Source organism: Nelusetta ayraudi, unplaced genomic scaffold (genome assembly GCF_046127955.1).
Source record: "Nelusetta ayraudi isolate G7.1 ecotype Tasmania unplaced genomic scaffold, CSIRO-AGI_Nayr_v1 ptg000011l, whole genome shotgun sequence".
Taxonomy (NCBI): domain Eukaryota; kingdom Metazoa; phylum Chordata; class Actinopteri; order Tetraodontiformes; family Monacanthidae; genus Nelusetta; species Nelusetta ayraudi.
In genome coordinates this window covers 11,666,624-11,691,699 of record NW_027466061.1, presented here as the reverse complement: position 1 = coordinate 11,691,699, position 25,076 = coordinate 11,666,624, and the positions used below count along the sequence as shown (strand labels likewise).

Genomic DNA, 25,076 nt, shown 5'->3' with positions numbered 1-25,076 from the left:
ATAAACGACATCAAATTCTTCATAACTTAAAGTACTTTGAAATGATGAATGAAAGTATTTGGGTATAAGAGTCGTGAGCGTTTCAGTGAAGTCAAAAGATTAAGTCAATTTTTTCCTTTTATTTGAAAAACCAAATAGAATCTGGCAGAAAAATAAATTAACACAGATGATAGATAAAAGCTCCTTTCTACAGCATAAAGTCTCCTTGTTGTCAGACATAAAAACTAATGTTAAAACAGTGAAGAGCCCAAAATATCCAGTTTATCAAAGAGATGATGGAACCTTCAGTTTGTGAAAAATAAGGCCAAATATCACCTCTGCAGATAAAACTCAAGAGATAATGCCTCTGGTGAAAGCACTTTTACTGCTTAGTAAACCAATCTACACGGCTCTTCTGATATTTATATAAAATAAAATACAATCTGACAAAAGGAAATAAACTGGTTCTTTTTGGCAGAATTCTCTTAGCTGGTTTATTGTGGGATGGGTTTGCTGCATCCAGTCTAAACCAAAGTCCACCATCTCTGGTCGTGAAGTTTCACAGGTCTGAGAACAGGGGGTGCTGCAGGGCCTGAGCAGCTGTGACCCTGGTGGCAGGGTTCAGGTCCAGCAGCTGGTCCAGAAGGTCGTAGGCTTCATTAGGAACCCGGTCCCAGCCCTGATCCCCCTCACCCACCTTGCAGCCTTTCCCTGAGCTCTGCCGAGGAAGGCATGTGGTTTCCTGGCTCCCTGGATCCTCCTGCTGGTTTGTCAGAGACGACTCATCTCTGTGCTGTTTGAGTTTGTCTTCAGCTGGTCCACACATCGTCAAATCAACCTGGACCTTTTTACTGTCGTCTCTGTTGGCTTTGTCGTCGTCGTCGTCGTCGTCGTCGTCGTCATCATCGTCATCATCATCATCTGGTGACCTTCGTCTCCTCAGCATCTCACAGAGCCTCCTGAGGTCCTGACGAGGCAGCTCCCGACTGCACACCACAGCCTTACCTGAATGCACACCGTTGCAAAGATGGGTTGAAAAAGTGAGGCTGAGCAAGCTGACTGGATACCAAAACACTTTTATTAATAACATTTAATTAATAACTAATTAATTAATAAATATTAATAACTACAAACCAAAGGCCTTAGCAGCTTTGATGGTCTCTCTGGAGCCCCGTACGGTCATGATCTGCGTGAGGGCAACCAGGTCATCGCTGGCCTTAAAGAAGGGGTACCGTCCACTGAGCAGCGACAGCAGAATCACACCAGCTGCCCACATGTCAATAGCTGGTAGAGCGCATAAGAGAGGACATAGAGGCATGCAACACATCAGCAAGAGTATGGAAAATAATGTGTACCATATGCCTTATTATACAATGCAATAATGCATGAGTTATGAATTATGATATCATGCACATGTGTGAACATCAGGTTGGGTTTCAGACCAACCTGTTCCTTGGTTGGGGCACTTGGTAAGAACCTCAGGTGCTCTGAAGCCTGGAGTTCCAGCTCTGGGAGCCTCCTGTTGCTTCCTTTATGATATCGACGCAACACAAAGCAGGATGAGAATGAGGAGTCAGAAAGTGATCATGCTAATGGATGTGCCATCTAGAGACAGATTTACCTGGACATGCAGATATTGCAGACATGGTCAGTCTGATAGCAGCTGCAGGTGAGGCCCTGCTGCACTGCCCGCTGCGGCCTGTGGCTGCTGCTCTGAGTGCGGGCAGAAACTGGGCCCCTGTTCACCGCAGACAGCCTTCGGCTGGTTACGTCCTCAGTTCTGCTGGGTTTTATCAGCTAAGTAAAGACATTTCATTTAGAATTCAAAAAATGATTACATTTATGAATTCATTTCTCACAAAGGAATGAATACGACTGAACAGTGAGCATTTCAGCAGCAAATACTCGTGAAACATGAGCTCACCTCTGTCCTACTGGCAGTCTGTTTGGTGGTGGACGGAGATGGAGTGCAGCTGTTCAGGTTCCGCTCTCCAAACACGGGCCGGTGCACTTTACGCAGGTCCAGCAAGTCCTGGTGTAAACAAAAACAAGCGGTGAAAAGTGATCAAAGGCAAAGACAGTTAACGCAGAATTTCCCTGCTTTGTCACCAAACACAGAAAGAAACAGCAGGAAAGCCATAGTATTGACTTAACACAGACACCTTTGAGTGCTTTGTGCGACAAGTGCTGGTGGTGGTGGTGGTGGTGGTGGTGACAGTGGCAGTGACAGATCGTGCTCTTTTGACCAGTGCCTTCTGAGAAGCCGTGGAGGAGGAAGATGAAGAGGAGGGAGGTGGTAAAGCTGTGGACTGTTGTGGAGGCCCAGGTGGTGAAGTTGAGGCTGTGGTGGTTTTCAAAGAGGCTCGATGTGGTGCTTTGCCCCGCTGCGTGTTGTCTTGTTTCCCTCCACCTTTCTGCGTCGGCCTCTGCCTCACCACCTTCAGCAGCTCGATTTGGGTGTCTGCTGTGCCTTGTGCCAGGCCAAAGTCCACCAGGGCATACCTTCAAAACAGACAGGAGAAAAGGTCTGTGTTGAAGGAGCTCATTACACAGCAGTTTCAAAATCGAATCAAAACCATTGGTGAACGGACTTAGCCCCACAAACAATGAAGAGTCTTACTTACGTTTTGTTGTTCCTGTTATAGAGGAAATTGTTTGGTTTAATGTCTCTGTGAATGATTCCAAACTGGTGGATGTGTCTCAGAGCCTTCAACAGGTGGTAGATGTAGAGCCGGACTTCTTCAAAGCTCATTGAGCCAATGATGTCCTGACAATCAAGTTTTGAATAAAGCGTTTTAGTGTTTTTAGTTCCACAAGTTGTGAACACACAAACGGTTATTGAGAACAGTTGCCAGCTGGCATGTGACCAGAAGCATACCACAACAGCCTGATGCTCCATGTAAGGCATGACAATCACAGCGTGATCCTCCTTCCTGAAGCAGTATGTCACCCCCATCACATTTTCTCTTCCTCTGCAAAGACAAAAAGAGACATTGTGGCAAAGCAAATTTTGACAGTTTTTTCTCTCGGCAGAGAGAAAAAAAGAAAAAGTATGGTGGATGATGTTGTACTTGAAGGTGTGAGCAGACTCACCCAGAGACGGTAAGACACTGAAGCTCAGCAGCGATGCGTGTAGGATGGCTGGTTGGGATGAGATGCTTCAGGGCGAACATCTCTCTCCTCCCATCACGTAGCTGGGCCTCACCCAGGTACACCGAGCTAAACGTACCTGATTCAGAGATACAGAAACCAGGAACACATCACCCAATGCACCAAACAGCATTTTCTTAAGTGACAACTGCATGAACTAAAGTTAATTTTAGTAAGGTAAAAAGTAAAAACATAATATTTATCCATGCAGTACTGACCTTCTCCTATTTTATCTATGATGCGAAAGACTTTAGCCAGTTGAGGAACCGCTTTGTAGAGAGACTCAATGTCAAATTCCACATCTCCTGTTGAAAACACGGGCACAGACACAGTCACACACACACACATTTAGTTGTGAAAAAAGAAACAACCTCCCTGTCCTTTAAAACACAGCCATACAAAACGTTGTGTCAAAACTTGCATAAACTGAGACACAAAATGCAAATTTCAAAGTACTAATATACAATATAACGTAAATCACTCTAGTGGTTTTCAATATAATGTAAATCACTCTGGTGATTTTACTTTTTACAGACAAAAACTGTACTTTCTTGGTCGGTTCACAACACCGTGAACATAACAAGTGACCACACTGAAAAAATAGATAAATGCACACGCTAGAAACCTGCAAACAATTCACGTGCACCCGTTGAGCAAATATATTTAGAACTTCATCTAAAGTTTTCATATGTTTACATTCATGAGCAGTGCGTTTTCACACTATGACGCGTTCAACTTACTCGGGAGTTTGCACTTCTTGTTGTCTCTGTCAGATTTAACACCACATCCGTCTGTGCTGATGGCTTCAGGGCGAACAGGCGACAACTCCATCTACACAAAACAATGTTTACGTGAAAACTGATGGCGTAGTTTGGAAATAATACGCAGAGCAATGGTCACTTTCAATCATTGCGTTTTTGTAAAATAGTAGTTGGAGTAATACCGCCTTATCATGAAACACAGCCATCGACCCAATGACAACACCAGGGCGCTACTGCTAGCTAGCGCGGGGACGCTGTTTGTTAACTATGGAGTTGCACAGTACGCAAACACAAACAAACTCACCTCTTTGGTTGGACAAGGTCAAGAGTGTCTACAGGTTTACGGTTCGCTACGCCGTCATAACGTTACTCCGCTGCCGAGGCAGAAACAAGATAGTTCTAACTTCTGTTAGAGCCTTTTCCGCCAACAAACTCCGCGCTAAAACTGACGTCACAAACGTCGCGCGAATTTTCGAACAAATCTCGCGATAACAAATGATGGGAGACGTTATCAGGATGGTCCATTAAAATCCTCACAAATATTGTAACGGTAAAACTAAAACTAAACAAATACTTTTTTTTCTATAACCCCTTCATTAAAAAAATTAAAAAAAAAAAAAAAAAAAAAACATTTCTGCGACTTTGCTATATGATTCATTGGACTTGCCATTTTGACTTGCACAAATTCTGTGGATATTACGTATATAAACATGAGTTGAATTAAACATGACATTGAAGTATTAATAATACCTTGTTTTACAGTTTTGCTAAAATAAATGACACAACAAAGTATTTACTAACTAAACACTTTATTAAACAAATCCCTGTTTATGGATGTTAACAATATTAAAGGGGTACCAGTTAACTTTACCAACAGAAGTGCTTGTCCCTGCCTGCAGGTTATGAACATAAACGACAAAGTTATTACAACACAGAATTCTTTCATCATGAAGGAAGATGAACACCATCACAAAGCATTTTAACTGGATAAATGTAATGTGAAATGTAGATAAGAAGTCTAAAATATTCCATCAAATATCCCCAGGAAAGCTTCCTCTTCCACACTGTTGGTGCTAAATGAAGGAGGCAACAAGAAAAGTAAACATCAGACATTAATTATATAACTACTCAAAATCCAATGTTTCAGAATCATTTTCTCTACCTTCTGTGAGTAGATGTACTGGTGTCTGCAACATTGTTCGCTGATGAAAAGAAACCAAATGCTGTGCAAAGTGGGGCCACACTGGTTTGTTGGGTTTGATCTTCCTGTGCTTTAACTGTGAACTCTTCGCTGAAGATGCCTGGTCTCTGAACAAAGAGGAAGAGGGACAGTCATACATGTAATAGACAACCATGCCACAATGAAGAAGACACCTTAGGTTGTCTCCACTTTCACATACAGCCTATTGTTGCAATAGAAATGGGCTGTGGGAGTTTTCATAGTGCCTTAAATTAACTGAATGACAGCAAGAACCTCAGCAGTTACCATGAAAATGTAATAATTAATGCGTAAAAAATAGTAGACAGACACATTAATATATTAATCAAGACTTACTTCAAAGATTTCCTAGTGTAATTATGAGAAAATTTTACACTGGCAGTTACTACCATCCAGTACATTGTTTGGTCAAATGTATCACCGAAACAATGGTCTCTCTCAGTGTTTATTAGGGGATGAAAGTGAACATGAGTAACACAGAAAATGTTTTATACCCTCTCATTCATCTTTTTAGTCCAGTCCAAAGTGATTCTGTTTGGTGGTCTCACTGTGGCCTGTGAACAATCTGCTTTTCTTAAAGACATAAAAGGTGATACACCGCAAGATGCTTTCAGAAGCCAATAAAACCTTTGTACATGAATTCATACAGTATGTTGACATCAGTCTGGTGTTGAGAGCATGTAGGTATTGTAACAGGACGAATAAAACCATCCTTACCTCTGCTGTGTACTGGCAGTGGGTTTGACCTGTGAGTGACAGACAGGGACTGGCAGGGCACCCATTTGAAAACCTCGATGATCAAAATTATGGCAGAAAAAGTATGATTAAAATGTATTCTTTACAAAATAGATTCAGAAGCTGAACAAAAAAAGTCACTGCACCTGGTTTGCTGACGTCTGCCGCCGGTAGAACCTGAGGATTGTGATTAGCCGTGCACGACGTGGCCGATGTCTCGCTAGCGTGCACCAAATTCTCCTCATCAAAGTCGCCCCAGTCATCCCACTCGCCTCCAAGGTCAGCGCCTACGCTCGGTCTTTGTGAGGATGAAGCATTTTTGCCTTGACTGCTGCAGTTTGGTGCAGCATCAGAGGTTTTCAAACAAACTGTGCTGTTGGTTTTAATCTGGCTTCGATTCAACTGATGATTCTGATTTGCGCTGGCACAAAATCCTGGGTTCATCCACACTGTGGAGCCTGAACAAAGAAACATTGCTTTTAGGATGACAACATTTTTTGACTGAAGAATGAAGAAACTAATTAAAGTTGATGTAAAGCAGTTAGAATATACTATATACACGTCATGCGTGTACATTTTGAGATTTCTCTACTGTGCATTTTGCACTTGAAAACCAAAATTATTTCCTAGTGATTTGAGGATACCTAGATTGTTTGCATGCAAAGCAGCAAGCGACTGAAAAGGCCTGTCCATCACCTCTTGTATGTCCTCCATACCATAGGAAGCGTCTTAATAGGAGAGGCAGTTGATTAACCGTGTAATCATCTGTCATAAAGTATTCTTACTTCACCTGCATGACGTCTTATTTACCAGTTTCTTCATCATACAGATCAGCAAACAGATCAATGCCGTCTTCTGCTGTTAGGTCCACGGTCTCAGGATAATCAGAAGGTCCCATTGAACCTCCATACTGACACTCTCTGTACCTTCAAGGATTGATTGTATTATGGATGGTATTATTTTCTAAAAGTGTTTCCAGTCAAATTCAATTTTTAGATGCTTTAATTTGCAGTCATGCAGAAAAGGTTAAGAGTTTGTTTCACTGTTCAGACACAGCAGGCAGTTTCTCTCTGGGTTTGAAAGCAAACCCCTGCACACTGACGAATGCAGATTCTCGATTCACTTTCATCTGATAAAAGGGCAGATTATCACAGAGACGTACTCAGTGGTACATAGTTTTAAGTCATATGCAACTTTTTTCACAATGTTAAAATAGTTTTTTAGTCTAAAAGTTGAGTTTGTTCTCCATCACCTTGAGTCTCTTGACAGGAGTCTGGGATAGTGAGTCATATCTGCTTTGCAGGTCTTTCAAATGGCATGAAAAACTGGATTCTTGATTTGTGGACCTCTTGCGTCCCACAGCGACACCTACTTTACCTTAAAAGACAGTGGGATGCAAGGTTTTCTTATTGTTACTTGAATACACACGCAGAGAGAAAGAAAGACTGAATTTACTCACAGCAGTCGTGACCACAGAGATCCTTATTCTTGCAGAAGTGGTTGCACTGCCTTGTGATGCCTAAATCTGATTTTGCTGTTGACATATTTAAGCACATTATGGAACATCTTCAATAGACAAGACACTTAAAACATAATTATCAAAATTGCTCAGTGCCTTGGTGAGCAGCAGGTGTGGCATTTTCTTCTGCTTCAGCCTGATTTATGGACTGTTGTGCTCTCCATGCTGCACCAGCAGAGAGAACGTTGCTTGGATTGTCAGCTCCAAACTTCTTGTCTCCAGAGTAGAACACCTTGAACTTCTGCTGGATATCTAGGCCAACTGTAAGACAGGATAAGACCAAACTCGACTGTAAGCAAAATAGCCAAGCCGCAGTGTTATTAGACAATACAGTGCAACTTTTTACTGCAGACTTTTATATTATTGCGAAACTTAAAATACAGTTTAATAAATTCATACTGTACTCATCAGTAAAATGTGATGGTGTAAAGTATTTGTGGTTTATTAAACTCACACTGAAAGCTAAATTATTACACCTTATAAAAAAGAAATCAGTGGCAGAATTCTTGTTTTAAAGCATCCTTTTAAAGTATATAGTGTTCACTGTTCATATCAGCTCACGGTATTGTGTGAAATATAAGTGCCTTTCCATGGTTTACCATATTCCGAGCTGATGAGGTGGATACTGATCTCCTGTCCTTTTGAGCTCTTTGCCACCTCAATTTTCCTCGACCAGCTTCCACTCCTCAAGAGCACAGAGTCCCTGAGAAACAAACAAATAAGTGCATTTTGGCAATCAATATATTTTATTATTCATTTTATTTTTTGAGAGAAATTTGAATGTCTGACGCCTGAATTATTTCCCTCTCACATGAGTTTTTGTAAGAAGATCACCGAGTTGTCTGCGTTCCCGATGATGAGAGAGACATAGTGGTAGTCTGGAGCTGTTCTCTTGGACAGCAGCTGCATGTGGTTCTTCAGGATGACCTTGACCACAATCTCAGCTGTAGCAAAGTTAGACCTCGGAAGCTGCAAAATACAATCCCAGCAGTATAATATTGTTAGCAAGAATAATATAAGCACACTGGGCAATTTTAAAAACATTAATAATGCAATAAAGACGTTCGCACTAATAATCAATTGTGTGTTTCACCTGCTCCAGAGTAACTTCATACTTGGGGAGATTGCTGACAGACTCTCTGATTTGGTTGCCAAATGGTGGATGTCTGTTGACAATCTAGTGAGAAGAATACAGTAATAGATACATATATATATAAAACATCCTGAACAGGGCAGGTTGCATACTTTGGAGAGATACTTTTTCAGATACATAATTCTTTAAATCAGGTCTCTTCTTTTTAAAACATCCCCAACTGACCAGCTCAAGCTCTCGGGGGTGCGTTTGCTCTATTTTGCTGAAACTGGTGAGACCAGCATCAACCATGGCTGTTGACAGCGTCTGACCTGAAACACAGAGTACCGTTGATATATGTTCCATCTTCAGTCTGAGGCTACATTTGCATCTACACAATAATGGTGTCCACCAATCTTTTCCAGCTGTTTGGAAACAAAGGGGGAGTTTTCCCAAAGCTTGGCTCTGAAGCACTTTGCCAGGATCAGAGAGTTGAGCAAAGTGGAAAAGCCAGTCGTGGACGAGAGACTGAGGAACTCAACCAAGCCTGATTGGAATCAACACACGATCAAGGTTTAAAACAGCATATAAATATTGTCAGAGAGCACGTTGGTTGTGTCTATAATAATTAGTTTTCCAGACAGACATTTGCTGATGCGCATTCCATTCCGGAAGATCCTTGCCATTTCCTGGGTCAGCCCAAACTCTTGGATGAAGATGGAACCCAGCTGAGCTTGAATCAAGCTAGAATATTACATGTCAATTCAACAGACTGTGTCATTTTTAATCCAACCAGGCAGACAAGCACTGGTTGCGTAGACTCACCAGTTCACTTTCATCTCATTGGTTTTGATTTTTCCTTCAATGGGAAATCTAAATAAATACACAGCAGAAACACACTTATCACAATGGAATCCTGATATGTCGGCTTCTACTCCTTCTAAAACACTCAAACAGGTGATGATACTCTTGTCAGAGAATGTCAAACATCTGACCTGATGGTGGCCATGTTCTTGTCCCTGTTCAAAGTATTGAGGGGTCTCTTTTCACTCATTCTCAGCTGAATGTCACTGAACTCTTTGCTCTTGGATAACAGGACAATCTGTATACACAGTCACATTGCCTGTAAGCTATTTTCTGTACTGCGAAAAACATAAACATGCCAAAAATCTCCTTTTGGAAAAAAATAAAACCTGCCCGTCAACTTGAACTCTCCAAAGCATTTCTCAATAGAGCATATTCCTCCCATTTGAATAGCAAGTACACATCAAACAACAGCAAACCTACCAGGTCAGAGAGGTTTTCAGTGCCAGTCACATGGATGAACATTTTCATTGTGTCAAAAGCAACACAGTATCTTGCCATCAACCTTCCAACCTCTGAACAGAGCAAAGGTGCATGGATGAAGTGAAGTGTGATGCTGAGTAATGACGACAACATGAAACAGCAGTATTTAAACTGATCTTCCTTCAACCTGTTGGCTTGATCTTGATATCTTTGTCCATTTGAATCAGGCCAATTGAAGATAAGGCGTTTAAGTTCCGCAGACACAATTCTATGAGAGCAAACAAGAAGTTTTTTTGCACGGACAACGAAATAAGTCAAAAAGTCCTTAAATAAGTGTCTTAATTTAAGGAGTTAAAACTAGTTTTGTTACTCATTGACTGTGTACAAGGGAAAGAAAAACTATTTGCAACCCACCTTGCAATTTAGATTCAATCCCACATCTGTCCAAGTCAATGGAGAAACCTGAAATTAGAGCCAATTTGTTTAGACAACAAAGATAAGCAAGATGGATAATAATTTATATCTGTCTGACAGGAGTTTTAAACTCTGACCATAGTGTGTGGGGTTTTTGAGAGCTCTGATGTAGAGGAAGGTGGAGCGTATCCAGTCCAGGGCCATATTGACGTCACTGATGGTTCTGAGCACAATCTCAGCGTTCAGGTGCTCCACCAGGTGGCTGTGTAAACTGGATTAAAGCAGGGCAGTGTTACCTGGCTTGATTGAATCTGTCTCCCACGTGAGTGCGTGAATCAGAGAGAGGTGCAAAGGCACCGGGACGAGCGTGGGCTTAGCTGTAATGTAGCAACCTGCTTTCAATGATCTCCATCCCATTCATGAGTTTCAGGTACTTGTCTCTGTTCTGCATTTTGGTCATGATCACCGCAGTTGCTGAGGTGTCAAACTAGAAGAATAACACAGCAAAATGTGTGCGTCACAATTCCTCTACCATCTTCTTGTCATATTTACAACCAACAAAATGAAACTTAAAAATTGTTTCTTGTCTTAAAGTCTTGAGAGTAAAAAAAAGACGATGAGACCAGTGGAAAATGTTAGCAATAAGCTGCCATTACTTGCGGTCTTCCGGCTCGGCCTATCATCTGGAACAAATCCACCTCACTGTACTCCTCACAGGAGCCCGTGACATACTGAGTGGTGGACTTGATCACCACTAGATGAGCTGGTAGGTTGACCCCCATGGCCAGGGTCCTGGTGGTAACTGAGAAGCACAATCAAACAATTTACATTCATTTTAGAAAAAATAATAATTGAGCACATAACAAGACTCAATAGCTATCAAGTCGAAATGTAATGTCCTGTCATTCTGACACAACCATGAGGAGTTCTCTTAAGATGCAGCCCGTGACACTTGTCTTTCCGGCTTCTGTCTGGCATTACGCAAAAAAAAAAATTAAAAAAAAAAAAAAATCTACACTCAGATACTGTTACATGTTATGTAGTAGTATAACATCTCACAGAGGACGGGAAGATCTGCCAGCATGAAGGCCTTCTCTATCAACTTTCTGTCAGATAAATCCAGTCCTGCATGATGGTAGCCCACTCCCAGCATCACCAGCTCTGCAGAGGAGGGAAACATTATGATTTGATTTGACTGTATGTAGATGAACTGTTGAAAAAATAGACTTGTGTATAAAACAGAAGTGTATGTGGATTTTTAAAAGTGGACTTACCCTTAAGTTTTGAATCCTGAGTAGAGTTGGCATATTTCATCAACCTGAACAGATTAAATAGTTAAAAAGGCAACACATTTTCAGATGAATAAAGCAAACTAACACATGTAGAGACTTTGAAGTGAGAATTGAGAGTATGACAGCATCTGCAGTGTAAATAAATAAGCAGAATGCATACCTTTGTTTGTGCTCAATGCCCATGATGAAGCGAGCGTCTTTGGCCATAACGGCAGCAGATTGCTGGGCTCCTTTTCTTGTGGAGCAAAACTAACAAACAAAACATAATGAAAAGTTCAAAGTCAAATTTACGCTGCAAAAAAGTACTGAACATTTTTACTAAGTAAACACAGAAATAAGCTATCTGAGCTATCAGAACACTTACCACCAGAGCAGGTTTCTGGTCGGAGTATATTTGTATGATGTTGGCCATCTTGTAGTTGAGCGACAGATCAAACTTGAAGTCTGTTTGGTTCGGGTTGCAGGGGAATCCCAGCACCACCTTCCTCAGCTTCACAGGACGGTGGCTCTCATCCATGTTCAAGTATGTGGCAGGGCCGTTTTCATCAGATAACCAGTCCGCTATCTGACAACAGCCGGACACAAAGGAAAACTTGGTTCTTGGCTGCTTCTTGGCCGTATCGCTCCGAGTTTTGACATACTGAAGTTCTCTTCCACTACTTACATCTGAGACGTTGGGTATAGTGGCGGATACAGCCACAAACCTCATGGAGAGGCCAGCGTCTGGATTCTGTGCCGTCCTATAGGCGTGGACAGCCTTCATCCTGCTCACAACCACCTCCAAAGTGGCTCCCCGGGTTGTGTCCTTCACCACATGCACCTGCAGGAACAACATTTCCCCAATAGCAAACACTCAAACATTTCAGCAGAGTGAGGTATGTCTGGTAAGGCAGTAAAAATCTTCGTCAATTTACCAAAAACATGCAAGAGTGCAGTTTCTTCTACAAACACTATGTTGCCCCCAGACAACAGAACGTGATCATTTTTGTGTCAAATACCTCTGAAAAATAAAGGGCTCAGGGTAAAAGCTAACAATATCCTATCATGCAACATGCCCTACATAAACGCAAAGAGGACTGACCTTTGCAGTGAAACATAAAAATGAAGAATTAAACAAGCAGAATGCCAATGTATGTATATGTCTGGGTTAAACGTCTGACCTCATCAATAAGGAACAGCCTGACAAGCTGCAGTAGACAGTTGTCCCTCCATTTTCTTGTCATGCTGTCCCATTTCTCCTGAAAAAATAGCACAAAGCATTTTGTCCACAATCACCATCCCATCCTCTCATATTTATCATGTCATGTCCATAAATAGTCATGTTCAATCAGAGCCAAGAGAAGTGCACCATACAGGTGTGGTCAGGATGATGTGGGAGTCCTGAATCTCTAACAAGTCATCGATCTCTGTGTCGCCAGTCAGCTCTTTGCACGTAAGCCCCAGAGGACTAAACTTCTTATTCCAGCTCTCAAAGCACTGACTGCACAAAGCTTTGATAGGCGCCACTGGGAGCAAAATACAGAGAAGCCTTTATGAGAGAAAGACCTTAAATATGCAATTGCTTTAAATGATCAAATAAAACCAAAGGGACAACCTCTGGCTACATAAGTAAGAAAGACAAAATCATTCAATCAAGCACTAAAGCAAAATTTTATTCTGTTCTGTAACTTGAAAGCAATGTTCAGTTTTACTTTTATTCAGACATACCATATCAATCGGTGCAGGATAAGGATAAGGCCTGAATATTTGAGTTGTGAGACTCCTATTAGATTGATTTGTTTTATTTTCCTTACTATAGACAGCTTTAACATCTTTCCAAGGCTCTGACGTCTCTAACAGGAGACGAATGATGGCCAACTCAAACATCACTGTTTTACCAGATCCGGTAGGAGCACAAGCCACAAAGTTCTTCCCTGAATAAAAAACCTGTGGAAGAGAAAAAACAAAAATCAACAAGAGTAGACACTTCATTGTCAGCAATGTTATGGCATCATTTTTTTAGACTTACGTTATCGAGAGCTTTGGACTGAACGTAGTTAAAAAACGGGAACTCATTGAAGACGGATCTGAATTTCGCTGCTGTTATACGATAGTTCAGGAAATCACATCACAGCGAAACTGCTCCACTAATCATTCATTATGTTGAAGGCATTTTTTGATTGAGTTGACCCAAAAAAGGATACGGATTTCAGACACTGGTCGTAAAACGCCAGTCTCACGAGACCCTAAATTGTCAGTTAAGGGAAAAAAATAACCATTAATTCCATTTAATATGAAATGTTTGATTTTGTAAGGTATACACATGAGAATTCTTTAGTGATGTAAAACCATGAATTTGGAACTAAGAGTGGTGCAAAAGGTTTCTTGTACTGCTGTCTGTTTCTTCTACCTACTGCTCACCACCTAGTGACTAAAGTGTTTCATTACCATGGAGCGGTCAGTGGGGGGAGCTCACCTCAGTTCACCTCATCGCACCCTAACACACTGTGACAGATGCTGCCATGACTAAACTCAGGCATGCTCATTAGGTGGAACACTTAACATAAGCCGTGTGAGTGTTATTTGCTAAACCTGACAAATATGTTGAGAACAGTGGCTCTCCGTCTGCCTTCCGCCACCTCAGCGCGGTACCTTGTATGAGGAGAGGCTGAGGCGTCATGGGTGGAACGAAGGCTCTCTTTGTGCCCCTATCCTGCATTTCCGCATGTGCTGCCTGCTGCTGGTGTCGACCACTCTCTGCAGATGAACCCAGTGGTGTGGGGGGGGGAAGCAAGCGCTCCGGGGAGAGAGGAGGAGCCACATGTCCAATGGTCGCTCGTGGTTCCTCAGGAGGAGGAGGAAGAGGAGGAGGAGTAGGAACGGTCGCCATGGGAACCTGACCGGAAAAAGTTTGTGGCCTTGATGCTGCCTGCTTGCCACCAGCCATGTGGTCATCCAAGGTCACAGGGTCACAATCTCTGTTCAGCACCTGAGCTTTAAACAAACTTGTTGGAGCGAAGAGACAAAATTAGAATTTATAAACAGCATGTGGAATAAAAACTGTGCAATTACTTTATTTGCTGCAGGTTTATATGCTTATTTAAATTACACTACTAAACCAATCTCTTCAGGGTCTCATCCAATTTCAACTTGTTTTCTAAAAATTTAGCTTGTAAACGGTAAACAGCAGTAAAAACATAAATGTCTAAAATCACGCTTAGCAGGGAAATCATCAAGATTATTATCACCTAAACTCTGACCATTTTGTTTATGATGACAATGCGAGAAAAAAAACTTCATAAGTTCACAATCAAGCAAATGAGATGTGTGACACTTGCCTTCTCCGTAAAGAAGGCAAACCCCACTGCGTGTTCGCTGCATGACCCAGGCTCTGCGGCATTTCCTCTCCACTGCTGCCATTTTCAATGGCGTTCTTCGAGTGATCCCTGTACAAATCACCTCCCCAAATGCCATCACATCTGCTGCTATCCTGAGATTCAGTTCCTCTTTCATTGGTGTTGTAACAGTGAGCATTGCTAATTTCTTGAGGTAAGACTTTTGTGCCAGCTGGAACTTTGTAGGGACGCTTGGGGTTTTCTGAGAAATCTGTAGGGAATATTGATGGAATACAGTAAAATAATGTCAGGAAATTAGCTGCTTGGTTTTGGCTCAACATTAACGTTGATAACTATTTTTTAATGCTTGCTGACACAAATGGTCTAAAGAGAAGAATTTAACATTTAAGCCGACTGTCTTTAAAGGTTAACATACTGGCCATGAATACCAAGGCGGGGCTTGTTTATGCAAGTCAAGGAACATGGGAACGTTTTGAAGGCTATTCAATCTATGTTGTCAGTGATTGATAGAGTTAAATCTACAAGCGTTCCAATGACCAAGCGACTATATAATTCACTCAAATCAAGTGAAAAGGAATTCAGTCTAATCCTGAACACAACATACTGTGCAGTGTGGAGAGGTACTCGGCCTCTGCCTGCATGTCTTGAGAGGTAGGAATCTGAGAAAGAGGTGGAGGATCCTCAAGCTGCAATGAGATAGCATCCTGGTGGAGGGGCCTCCTGTCAAACACAGATCCAGAGATACAACACAATTATTAAGTCATAAGCAGAGGATGGTGAAAATAGGATGGTAGACAGCAACAGGAGGGCACTTACACTTTGTGGACAATGGGTCTGTTGAAAAACAGGTTATCTGGGCACAAGGTGCAGTCATCTGGGTCAAACATTTAATCTAATCAAGTTTCAACAGGAAAGACGGACACGGTCAGTCAGCATACACCTTGGTTTATTCCCATCACTAAGACTAATTTTATGCTGACAACTGAACTTAATTAAACAGAAATTGTGAGAAGTATCAGGGACCTGGAACTACCTCGGGACCAAAACTACTATTGGGGGTTGAGTGGCCCATTTAATAACCCTATAAACCTCATAAAATTCAATTCAATTATATAATAGATTTTTGAGTATGCTTCGCGTTTGAAAAATGTTTCTTTCATTTTGCGCAAAAGACAAGTCAGCGTTTTACTGAGATATATCATAAATTACTTTTAAAACACCAAGTGGCGGCTCGAGATAGCTTGACAAAAAAAAAGAAAAAAAAAAGAAAGGTAATGTTTGAATCACACTAGAAAGTAAGAAAACATCTTGACGGTATCATCACATAAAAACACACTTACTGGAAGTGTTTTCCTACCCCGGAGATAAAATGGCGCTGCCAGATGGCGTCAGCTAATTTAGCCTTGACGCTAGCTCAAACTACTTCGTCCCTCTGATTTGTCTATCTTAAATACACACCAGTGACATAAAATGTACAACTAATTAGACATTTTCAGCCAAAAAATTCAATGACTTTACTACGTTAAACTGTATATCCATAGCTCTAGTAAAAGGTTTGCTGGTTTTAAATAACGTCATGTAAAACTTTATTACCGCAATATAATAGATCAAACCAATAGAGCAAAAATAGAATTTCGCTCGACGTGCTTACTGAGTCACTATCGAGGAGGTCGCAACATATTAGTTTTTAAATGTAAATTTGATGTTTTTGTTTATTCTTAAAACGGATATGAATCTTTAAAATCAAATTCGGAAGAGGCATATATTTCAAAACAACATAACGTGCTTCCTTCGCAAGCCACCAGGTGGAGAATAATTCGAGTAAGTCAGCTAATCATGAGCTACGAAGCAACAAAGCCCTGTGACGTGAGATAACCGTGGGGGCACTGTGAACATCTTTCCTCTGTTGGTTTACAGTTCTTATCCGGCCGTCAGTGCTGACTGTATTTAGACAACACAATAGTGCTGCATCTAAAACGAGTAAAAACAATCAGCAAAGTTATAATTTCTATGTTTGTAAGACATGGTTCGACCGTAATCAGAGAGAAGAAGAAGAAAAAAAAAATATACCACCCATAGGAGATGGTCATTAACTCAGGTCTTTTATGCCTTGTATCTGGATCGAACCATTACCAATTTTACGGGGGTGCATGGCGACTACTCTTAACATGGCGCGACGAAATTAAGCTAAACACTAGCATAAGTGTGTTTAGTGCTGTGGTCATTTTTATATTTAGTCATGTAATAAGGCAATGCGTTGTCCAAAACTTTGGTTATTCTAGTAAACTATATTTATGTACGGTCACCCTTACAAAAGAAATGATCTGTCCCACACCAGACCACCACGGAAAATGGCGACTGTGAAATAGATGGAAGACGAAAGTAAGAAATTATTCAATGCAGCGTCTAAATCTCATCCTCTCTGCATCTGAACCACTTGGAGGTAATGTACGCTTGTATTTTATCATTGTAATAGTCTGTATATGGGGCGGCGAAGGCCGATTATCATTAGCCACTGTTTAGCCAGAGGAAAAGGTTTTGGTATGGAACAGCCTTCACGGACTGGTCTGCAGCTTCTGCAAGCAGCATCCAACAACACGGCGTAAGATATACGTGAAGGAAATACATTGTTGCCCTAACTGAATCTAGCACACGCAATCTACTTTGTTTTGAACGTGTATACGTCTTGTAACCTACCCCAACTATCGTGGGATGACTGAACAACTATGCTGAAAGTTTTAGCTCTGCACTAAATCCACAACTGCTCATCAAAAGCTATTTATACGGTCGATCTCTTCGCAGTTTGGGTGCTGCTGTATGGATGCTAGAACACATTTTGCCACAAAGGCATTGACTTCGAATGACACTTTTATTGCCCTTCAAATTCAAGACCCCTTTCTGTGCGACCTTGTAGCCTTATACATTTCTCTATTAAAAAATAAAAGAGAACGTGCATTTTTTTGGTTTTACTCATTGATGTGTTCAGGAAATGTTGCTGGTATCAAAAAGCTTAGCTGTGGAACTGAATTGTTTACTTTTTTACCTGAAACAGATCCCTTCTAGCAAACAGTGATCACATGATAAGTTAAATCTTGACTGTATAAAGATAACCGTTTGAGCTCTTGTTAATATATAGGTAATCATAGTTGCGTTACAAATATAGAATGATGGACTAAATGACCATGAGGTTTTTTTTTGTTTTTTGTTTTTTTTTAAATGGTGTATGTGTGTAGATTATTGCTTCTTTCAGATTTGCATAAATGTAAATGATTGCAATATATTACATTTACACTTAAAGGTGAAATGCGCAGTTTGCTAGCAAGGATGCCATATTGAAACTAACCAAGTATGTTAATTAACCAACTACACATGGGAGAAGTGAGCTTTTTCTGACAAAGCCTCACATACATTGAATAATTGTAAATATCTAAGACTACTTTACTTTTCTTTTCAGGTCATGGCAACTGATTTATCTTGTCTGACCGATGTTGATGAGGATGACAAAGATGCCGATCCTAAGATCAATGCACTTGAACTCTTGCAAGAGCCAGTAAGGATGGCACAAGAACCTTCCTCTTGCACAGATTCTTTTGGCAAGTCCTCCCTGAAACAAAACAGTGTCCTAGATGTTCTATCAACCACAGATATGTTGTCTCCAGTTGGCTTGGGAAATGGACCTTCTTCGCACCAAGCAACACAAGCCCATGAACTTAATAGCCTCCCCACAGAGAAAGAAGAGACAAAGAACATTACTCCTCTTAAGACTGTACAGGAAATTGACACTGCGGGAATTTGGGATTTTGATGTAGACTCGCCTGAGAACTCACTGGATAATTTTGACAATGCCAGTGATATTCAGTGGAACCCTCACAAAGAGTTTATGCAGTTCCTATGGGAGAATCATGATGATTCACCTGGTGAAGAGCTGAAAGAGGATGTTCTTCCTGCCAACAGCTCAAGGAGAAGGAAACGTAAAATGGACATGGTAGTTATGGTGGATCCTTCAGAGGACCTTTATACTGATCCGAAATGCAAGTCAACAAATCTGTTAGACACAGAAGGTCAAGCTCACTCTATTCCTGTCCGAAAAGCTCGAAAGAAGAGGACGTTTTCAAAGTCGCAGTCGTCGCCACCACCACCACCACCACCACCAACAGTTTCCCAGTATCCAAATGGAACGGTGAAGGCCATCAAAGAAATACTTAGTAATGGACCCCCAAGAAACTCAGTGGAGAACAGTATAGGTCATAGGGCTATACCATTGAAGAGAGGGCTCACAATGAATTTTCATTCCAAGGGCAGGTCATCATCTTATCCTTGTCCAAATTGTAAGCTTGTTTTTAAGAAAGAGCATCATTTGCATCATCACATGAAGTCTCATGCTGACCTCACAACTATTTCGCCAAAGCCTTTTATATGCCAAGAATGTGGACAGTCATTCAGGCAAAACAGTTTGCTCATTGAACACGTGTCCAACCAACATGAGAAGAAAAACAGACTTGCAGAGGACATAAAAAATATCAATGGCAAGAAGAAAGAGGATAAAAACAAAAAGCTGTTCTGCCCTCAGTGTCCCTTTGGAACCAACTGCCCAAACAAATTTGTTGAACATGCAAAAACTCATGAAAAAGACAAGAGACACTTTAGTTGTGACAAATGTAGCTTCAGGACTTTCAGCAGTACTGACCTTAGGAGACATGATGTAATGCAACATACTCTTATTACAGTTAGAAAGTTCCGGGATGATCAACCTGGAAACTACTCCTGTAACATTTGTTCTTATAAAGCTTTTAGTAAAAATATTTTTAAGAATCACCTTATGCGGCGCCATCAGCAAACCATGGAGGAGCATGAAGCTGAACAGATAATTGAGCAAATTGCACAAACAACAAAAGAACAGTACATCCACACTAATAAAAACCCTGTAGAAGATGCAGAGTTAACATCAAAAATGACCATCAAAAATCAGATTTCCAAACGATCTTGTTCACCAGGAAAGTCCCATGAAATTTCAGACTTGTTCAAAAATGACAAAATGAAGAAAAGTATAAAGTCCCAACTAATGGAGTCAAAACTCGACAAATCTATTAAGGTCCTTCTGTCTCGACAAAGACATGGAAAGACTAAGGGAAGCAATAATGGCAGCACACCTGTCCATGATTCAGAAGAAGAAGAAGATGTATATGGTCAGTTGTCTGTCCAGAATAAAGAATCATCTTTATCTCCTGATGATGCAACCACAGGAAATCTTCTGAAAGAAGACAAACCGAAAATCACCAAGGATCAGTCACCACTGAAAAAGTCACCATCTAAGAGGAAGATGTCTACCCCTTATCGAAACACCTCTGACCAAGATTCCTGCTTCCTTCTATCAAAACCTTTGCCAAGTCCCAAAAAACTAAACCAAGACGAAGACTATGCAGAAAATAGCATATCTTTCAGTGATTCTGAGGCCGATGAAAGCTTTTTTAAAAATGGTATCAAGAAAGAAAAACAACTTATTTACAGCTATAGTAGAAGAATGTCCATGAGAGGTGCACTTCAGGCATCTAAAAGGTTGTTTGAAAAAATAAAGACCGAAGAGAAAGAACAGAATGACCTTGAAATCAAAGAAGAAGACATAGAATCTGAAGTTGATAAAACCTTTGAGTCCTACCAAATACCTATAACGGATTATTTTGCCCAGGAAATGTCAGAGGAAGAATCAGAGCAAAAGAGTTGTCCATATTGTCCTGCTGTGTTTGATTCAGGTGTTGGCTTGTCCAATCATGTCCGAGGACATCTTCACAGGGCTGGACTTAACTACAACGCACGACATGTAGTGTCTCCAGAACAAGTGGCTTCTCATGACAAGAGGCCACGAATTCGAAGGAAAATCACGTCTTTTCGAAGATTTAAAAAAGGTAATTACACCTTAGTTCATTTGTCAAAAGAATTGTTTGAGGCCATTGGTTGTTTTGGCTGTGATAAGCCATGGTAAATGGCAGAATTGTGTACCTTTTGTACATATGATAATTTCTTCCACCAAGTCCAGTTAGAAAGATTCACATGATATTTCTAATTATGTTTGACAGTCTTTTTGATGTATGCTACATTAAGTGGTGTTCCTGTTATATTTATAAATCGTTTGGTGTTGTGAAGCCCAGGCATATCACAATGTGGTTATAAAATCCTTCCTAACTTGTTTTTCAAATATATTTTCCAGCCTTACAGGTAGCGTCAGATTCTGAAGACACCGTACAGAGCCTTCACTCTTGTCCATTGTGTGGAGACTCCTTTGATAACAGGACTGGACAGTCCAACCACATACGAGGGCACCTAAAAAAGCTTGGGAAAAAGTTTGTAACACAAACCAAAACCCCACTAATGTTGCTGCGGGAGTTAATGCGTGACAAGAAGGAGCTACAGAGGGCTCTTCAAATTGTAGGAAAACAACAGAACCATTTCCAGTATGGCGCCTCACCAAAGATGCGCACTGCTGAATGCTTTGCATCCTCATCCATTGGAGTGCAAAAAAGCATTTGCACTGAAGCAAGACCACCAATCTCCATGCTTTCTTTAGCAGACGTGGAATCAGAAAATGAGCACCAAGAGACTAAGCTGGGTGTTAAAAACTCCCTGTCTGGTACAACTGCCTTGATAGGAATTCTGAAGAAGCGGAAATGCCAAGACGATGCCAGACTGAAGGCATCTTCCCAGATGTCAAGAAACGCATCAGCTGTTTCTTTGAACAGTGACCACAGTTCAGGGTCAAAACTTGCCTCCTCACTGCCAACATTGATATCTGGTGAGTGGTTGTATTATGCTTGTCATCTGGTTTTATTTGTTGTAAAACTTAAATGTCATCAGCATAATTCTGTAGACTTGTAGCAGAGGTGAGGTGTAGACTTAGGTTCTCCTTCATAGTGAGCTTATTTTAATTGTATTATTGCATGTTAGGTTAGTGTGTTCACAATATAGATCTAAGACTTATTCTCAGAATTAACTTTGTAAAGGTATATGTTTAAGTAAAATAGAAGAACACAGTTTTCATAACAATCAGTTCAATGAAGTTTCCAATTTCACTCTTTCACTTATTTGTATAATTTCTGAAATTTCTTGTTTTGTTTTGTTTTTTAAACAGAGAAAGGTGAATTCAACCGCAAAGTGTGTGTCCATTGTAATGCAACGTTCCACAGTGGAGTTAGCTTGTCGAATCACCTCCGGGCATATGCAAAACGAAAACGAAATGCCTTACTTGAAGGAACCAGTAAGTTTCACTTAATACACACAAATCCAGAAGCCACCCAAACAACACAGTAATCACACACACAGTCAATCTCCACTGAGCACTGAAAAAACACAAGTCTGTTCAGAGAACCAGACAATTAAAGCCATGTTCTACTTTTAATGTCACAGTGTAGGTCCGCTAGAAACACTAGCACACAAAGATGGGATAAAGATGGACAAGACAATGATGATGTTGGCCTACCCCTGTTGCTTCTGGCTTTGTAAAAGAAAATATTCTTCTCAATAATAATTATAATATATTTCCAGAAAAAATAACACTTTTTTTATTATTTATTTTTTTTAAATTGATTAGATGTTTACATCTTCATTACATTGGAACAGCAGGGTTTTCTTCTCAAGTGAAAGCAGATTGCACAAGCTGTTAAGCACTAGATGTTAAGGCGCGGCCTTTATCCAATAATCAATGCTGCTAAAGTGCCACAAAGCTGGATGTCTCAGATGTCAGCAGATCATGGACAGGGGTCTGGCTGCAGTGTCACCTGCAAAGTAATATTGTTTTGTTCAGACGACAATTCTAATATGGCGAGTATTGGATTCAAACAAACAAATATATTTCCACAATTGCTTACATGATTACTCACACCACCCCATTATCAGTTAATATTGCATATTTCAGATCTGTCAGCAAAAAAAGAACAAAATAAAAAATTGCTCACCTTTCTGATTAGTACTCCCATCAGGTCAAGATCAGCCAAAACATATTTCTGAATGACATAGTTGTTGCCATCATGGAGGTTTGACAGTTATTTGATAATATCATATTTTATTTGTCAGTTATTTAAAAACCAGCAGCTTCCAGTGGCTTTGTTTTTTTTTCATGCACCTCAAAGCTTTGCACAAATATTTCAATCAGAATGGCCCCAAATGGAGGAAAGTGCGTGACACCACATGGCTGCTGGGGACAAACAAAATGGTGACTGCACAAAGTATTTGCTCCATAGCACTCCTAGTGGTCAGACCATCTATGAGGTCCACCAACAAATAAACCAGTTGAAAGTAAAAAATGAATTAAATGTTGATGGGTGCATTGCCACACAATTCATGTCATCATATTGTAAATTTATGCTTTTTGCTTGATTAGATACTGAAGGAACATAAGCCACGTGATGTAATGGAATGTCCAGGTTGCATGGGAAAAAATGTTTATACATGAAGATGATGATGGTGATTGACCTTATGCCAAATATTCAAAACTACAATGGATGACTGAATAACCTACTGTATATTGTTCCAAAACTTACTCCCTTTATTCCAGACATCTGCCACAAAACAGCAGAAGGAGCCAATTAAAGCAAGAATTTGCCTCAAAATTCTCAAGATTCCAGCCTGATCTGTTTTTGTGGTTTTATTCTGGGGTTTTTTCTTGTGTCGATGGACTAAATAGTAAGATTTTGTTAAATGACTTGTTAAATTTTGTCTTGCAGCTTTTGACTGTAAAGCACGGAGGTATCGCTCAAGGCCGGGTCCAAAGAAGAAGACACTGCCGCTTCCACAAACTCCAGAGGAAATGTACAGACTCACTTGCAGGTATTGCTTTTACTCTGTTTACGATTCAATTATTAAACTTTTTATGGTTAACATTACTGAATCTGCATTGGTCAGCCATTTTTGTGTAGGCTTGAAATGTTTTGGCGTGTGCCCTCTTATGCACACTCTTATCTAACAAAAATGAATCACTCATTAACTTGAGGATATTGAATCAAAGTCACTGAAAAGCTTGTTGTTATAACCCAGGAATCAAAGCCTTGACAGGCAAAGTTAAGTTGAAGTAAATGATGGGTAAGAAGACTATTGAGGGATGAAAAATGTATCTGGCAATTCTGAGTAATTGTAGAGCAATGACTGTTAGTCCAGTCAAGTCCAGAGAAGTGTGTGGGTGCGGTTTGCCAGGACCATGGTCTGAAAGGTTTCAGTGAAACGGATCGTATCCAAAACTTTGGGGTGACAACATCTTAATATCACATTTGTTATTGTTTGTGTGTCCATCTGCACACACGGGTCACAGGCTTAGTCTTACTCAGCTATTATTTCAACCCAGAAATGATAAGATTTACAACCACAGGTTTGCACCCGTGGTTCTTGATCTGGTTTGAAAAGATCAGATTGACACACATTATATTCACAATTTCAATATTAAATTTAATGTCAGTGTGTGAACGTGACCCCAGTGACTCATCTCTTCTTCTCCTTTCCAGGTTCTGTGACCTTGTCTTCCAGGGTCCTTTGTCGGTGCAGGAGGACTGGATTAAACATTTACAGAGACACATCATGAACACGAGTGTCCCTCATACTGGGCTAGGCATGGTAGAGGTCACCTCGCAGCCCACCACCCTCAAGACTGACCAAGACAGCTCTCTGACAGCCACAAATGCTGCCTCATGAAGCCAGTTGGGACCTTTTTAAATTTCACTAGACTGTATGAGTATGTACATTGGATGTTCTTTCACTTTTTTTCGTAGTTGATGAAATACTGGCCAAAAGTACCGTACGGCTCCACTGTGGAGCTATTGTGCATCTTTGGACATCTGGATGGATTAAAAACTTTGGACATTTTGGTTTCTGGTTTTTGTTTTTACGCAGTCCATTAGTTGGAATTTATTTTCAATCGGACTGACTTTCTTGTTCTTCTTGTTTTATGCAGTAATGTAGAGTGGAATCCGTTTCTATTGAAGACAACTTTTACCTCAGATTTATCATGGTTTGAGTCAACTTTTGGGTACCTCTCTTCTGTATTGATACTATACACATGATTTCTTTTGTACTGCATCATGTTCAAACCCAAGACATCCAGACTCTTGTTTTAGGCCTCAGAATTAGATTTGTTTTTTTTTTAAAGAATGATGTAATGACACCTGTTAGATTATGATATACTGCTTCAGGAATCACAAGTGAAAAATTGATGAACAAAGTTACAAGAACAAAGAGGAACATGTCCTTTTACCAGTTTTGCATAGAAAGTGTTTTATAGTATTTCAGTAACTTGTTTAATACAAATACAAAAATAAAAGGTGGGTAGGAATAAA

At 40.5% G+C, this 25,076-nt stretch overlaps 3 protein-coding genes and 2 long non-coding RNA genes across 6 annotated transcripts in view; 2 read left to right on the top strand and 3 right to left on the bottom strand.

Annotated features, from left to right (window-relative positions):
• The window catches only part of LOC142884963 (uncharacterized), a 166,555-nt gene that overhangs the window by 117,373 nt on the left and 24,106 nt on the right, over window positions 1-25,076 (top strand). The window lies entirely within an intron of this gene.
• On the bottom strand, window positions 100-4,354 carry cdc7 (cell division cycle 7 homolog (S. cerevisiae)). Of its 2 annotated transcripts, none has more exons than XM_076020962.1 (12): window positions 4,195-4,354; window positions 3,870-3,960; window positions 3,348-3,434; window positions 3,073-3,208; window positions 2,858-2,951; window positions 2,604-2,746; window positions 2,142-2,481; window positions 1,904-2,011; window positions 1,601-1,776; window positions 1,426-1,508; window positions 1,114-1,263; window positions 100-984 (listed from the first exon to the last, which is right to left on the bottom strand). In XM_076020962.1, exons 2-12 carry the CDS (start codon window positions 3,958-3,960, stop codon window positions 539-541), a joined length of 1,854 nt encoding a protein of 617 aa, XP_075877077.1. In that variant the 5' UTR covers window positions 4,195-4,354; the 3' UTR covers window positions 100-538. The 2 variants fall into 2 exon arrangements, with proteins under 2 accessions (XP_075877077.1, XP_075877078.1); XM_076020963.1 differs by having other exon boundaries at window positions 2,418-2,481.
• LOC142884210 (uncharacterized) lies at window positions 4,683-5,904 on the bottom strand. The gene is made up of 4 exons (XR_012926140.1): window positions 5,827-5,904; window positions 5,604-5,682; window positions 5,053-5,198; window positions 4,683-4,963 (listed from the first exon to the last, which is right to left on the bottom strand). It is a non-coding gene; the product is annotated as an uncharacterized LOC142884210 (long non-coding RNA).
• On the bottom strand, window positions 5,914-14,686 carry hfm1 (helicase for meiosis 1). The gene is given in 31 exon segments (XM_076019770.1): window positions 5,914-6,302; window positions 6,489-6,572; window positions 6,655-6,770; window positions 6,888-6,973; window positions 7,097-7,221; window positions 7,304-7,624; window positions 7,963-8,066; window positions 8,175-8,332; window positions 8,457-8,540; window positions 8,682-8,767; window positions 8,848-8,982; window positions 9,082-9,179; window positions 9,261-9,308; window positions 9,431-9,537; window positions 9,723-9,814; window positions 9,910-9,990; window positions 10,137-10,184; window positions 10,274-10,407; window positions 10,529-10,623; window positions 10,793-10,938; window positions 11,196-11,297; window positions 11,411-11,454; window positions 11,589-11,677; window positions 11,793-11,993; window positions 12,093-12,248; window positions 12,589-12,666; window positions 12,782-12,933; window positions 13,222-13,354; window positions 13,437-13,507; window positions 13,612-13,653; window positions 14,060-14,686. Coding segments are annotated over 31 exon segments (3,900 nt in total). The 5' UTR covers window positions 14,355-14,686.
• znf644a (zinc finger protein 644a) lies at window positions 16,898-24,606 on the top strand. Its single transcript, XM_076020951.1, has 6 exons — window positions 16,898-17,206; window positions 18,218-20,666; window positions 20,969-21,550; window positions 21,887-22,012; window positions 23,478-23,580; window positions 24,249-24,606. Exons 2-6 carry the CDS (start codon window positions 18,221-18,223, stop codon window positions 24,433-24,435), a joined length of 3,444 nt encoding a protein of 1,147 aa, XP_075877066.1. The 5' UTR covers window positions 16,898-17,206; window positions 18,218-18,220; the 3' UTR covers window positions 24,436-24,606.

Excerpts from the sequence above, each read along its gene's own strand:
- znf644a (XM_076020951.1), top strand. The coding sequence starts at position 18,221 with ATGGCAACTGATTTATCTTGTCTGACCGATGTTGATGAGGATGACAAA. Across the intron at positions 22,013-23,477 it reads TGCCTTACTTGAAGGAACCA|CTTTTGACTGTAAAGCACGG; the intron begins GTAAGTTTCACT and ends TTTGTCTTGCAG. Across the intron at positions 23,581-24,248 it reads ATGTACAGACTCACTTGCAG|GTTCTGTGACCTTGTCTTCC; the intron begins GTATTGCTTTTA and ends TCTCCTTTCCAG.
- cdc7 (XM_076020962.1), bottom strand. The coding sequence starts at position 3,960 with ATGGAGTTGTCGCCTGTTCGCCCTGAAGCCATCAGCACAGACGGATGT. Across the intron at positions 1,777-1,903 it reads AGACTGCCAGTAGGACAGAG|CTGATAAAACCCAGCAGAAC; the intron begins GTGAGCTCATGT and ends GTCTTTACTTAG. Across the intron at positions 1,264-1,425 it reads GTGCCCCAACCAAGGAACAG|CTATTGACATGTGGGCAGCT; the intron begins GTTGGTCTGAAA and ends GCGCTCTACCAG.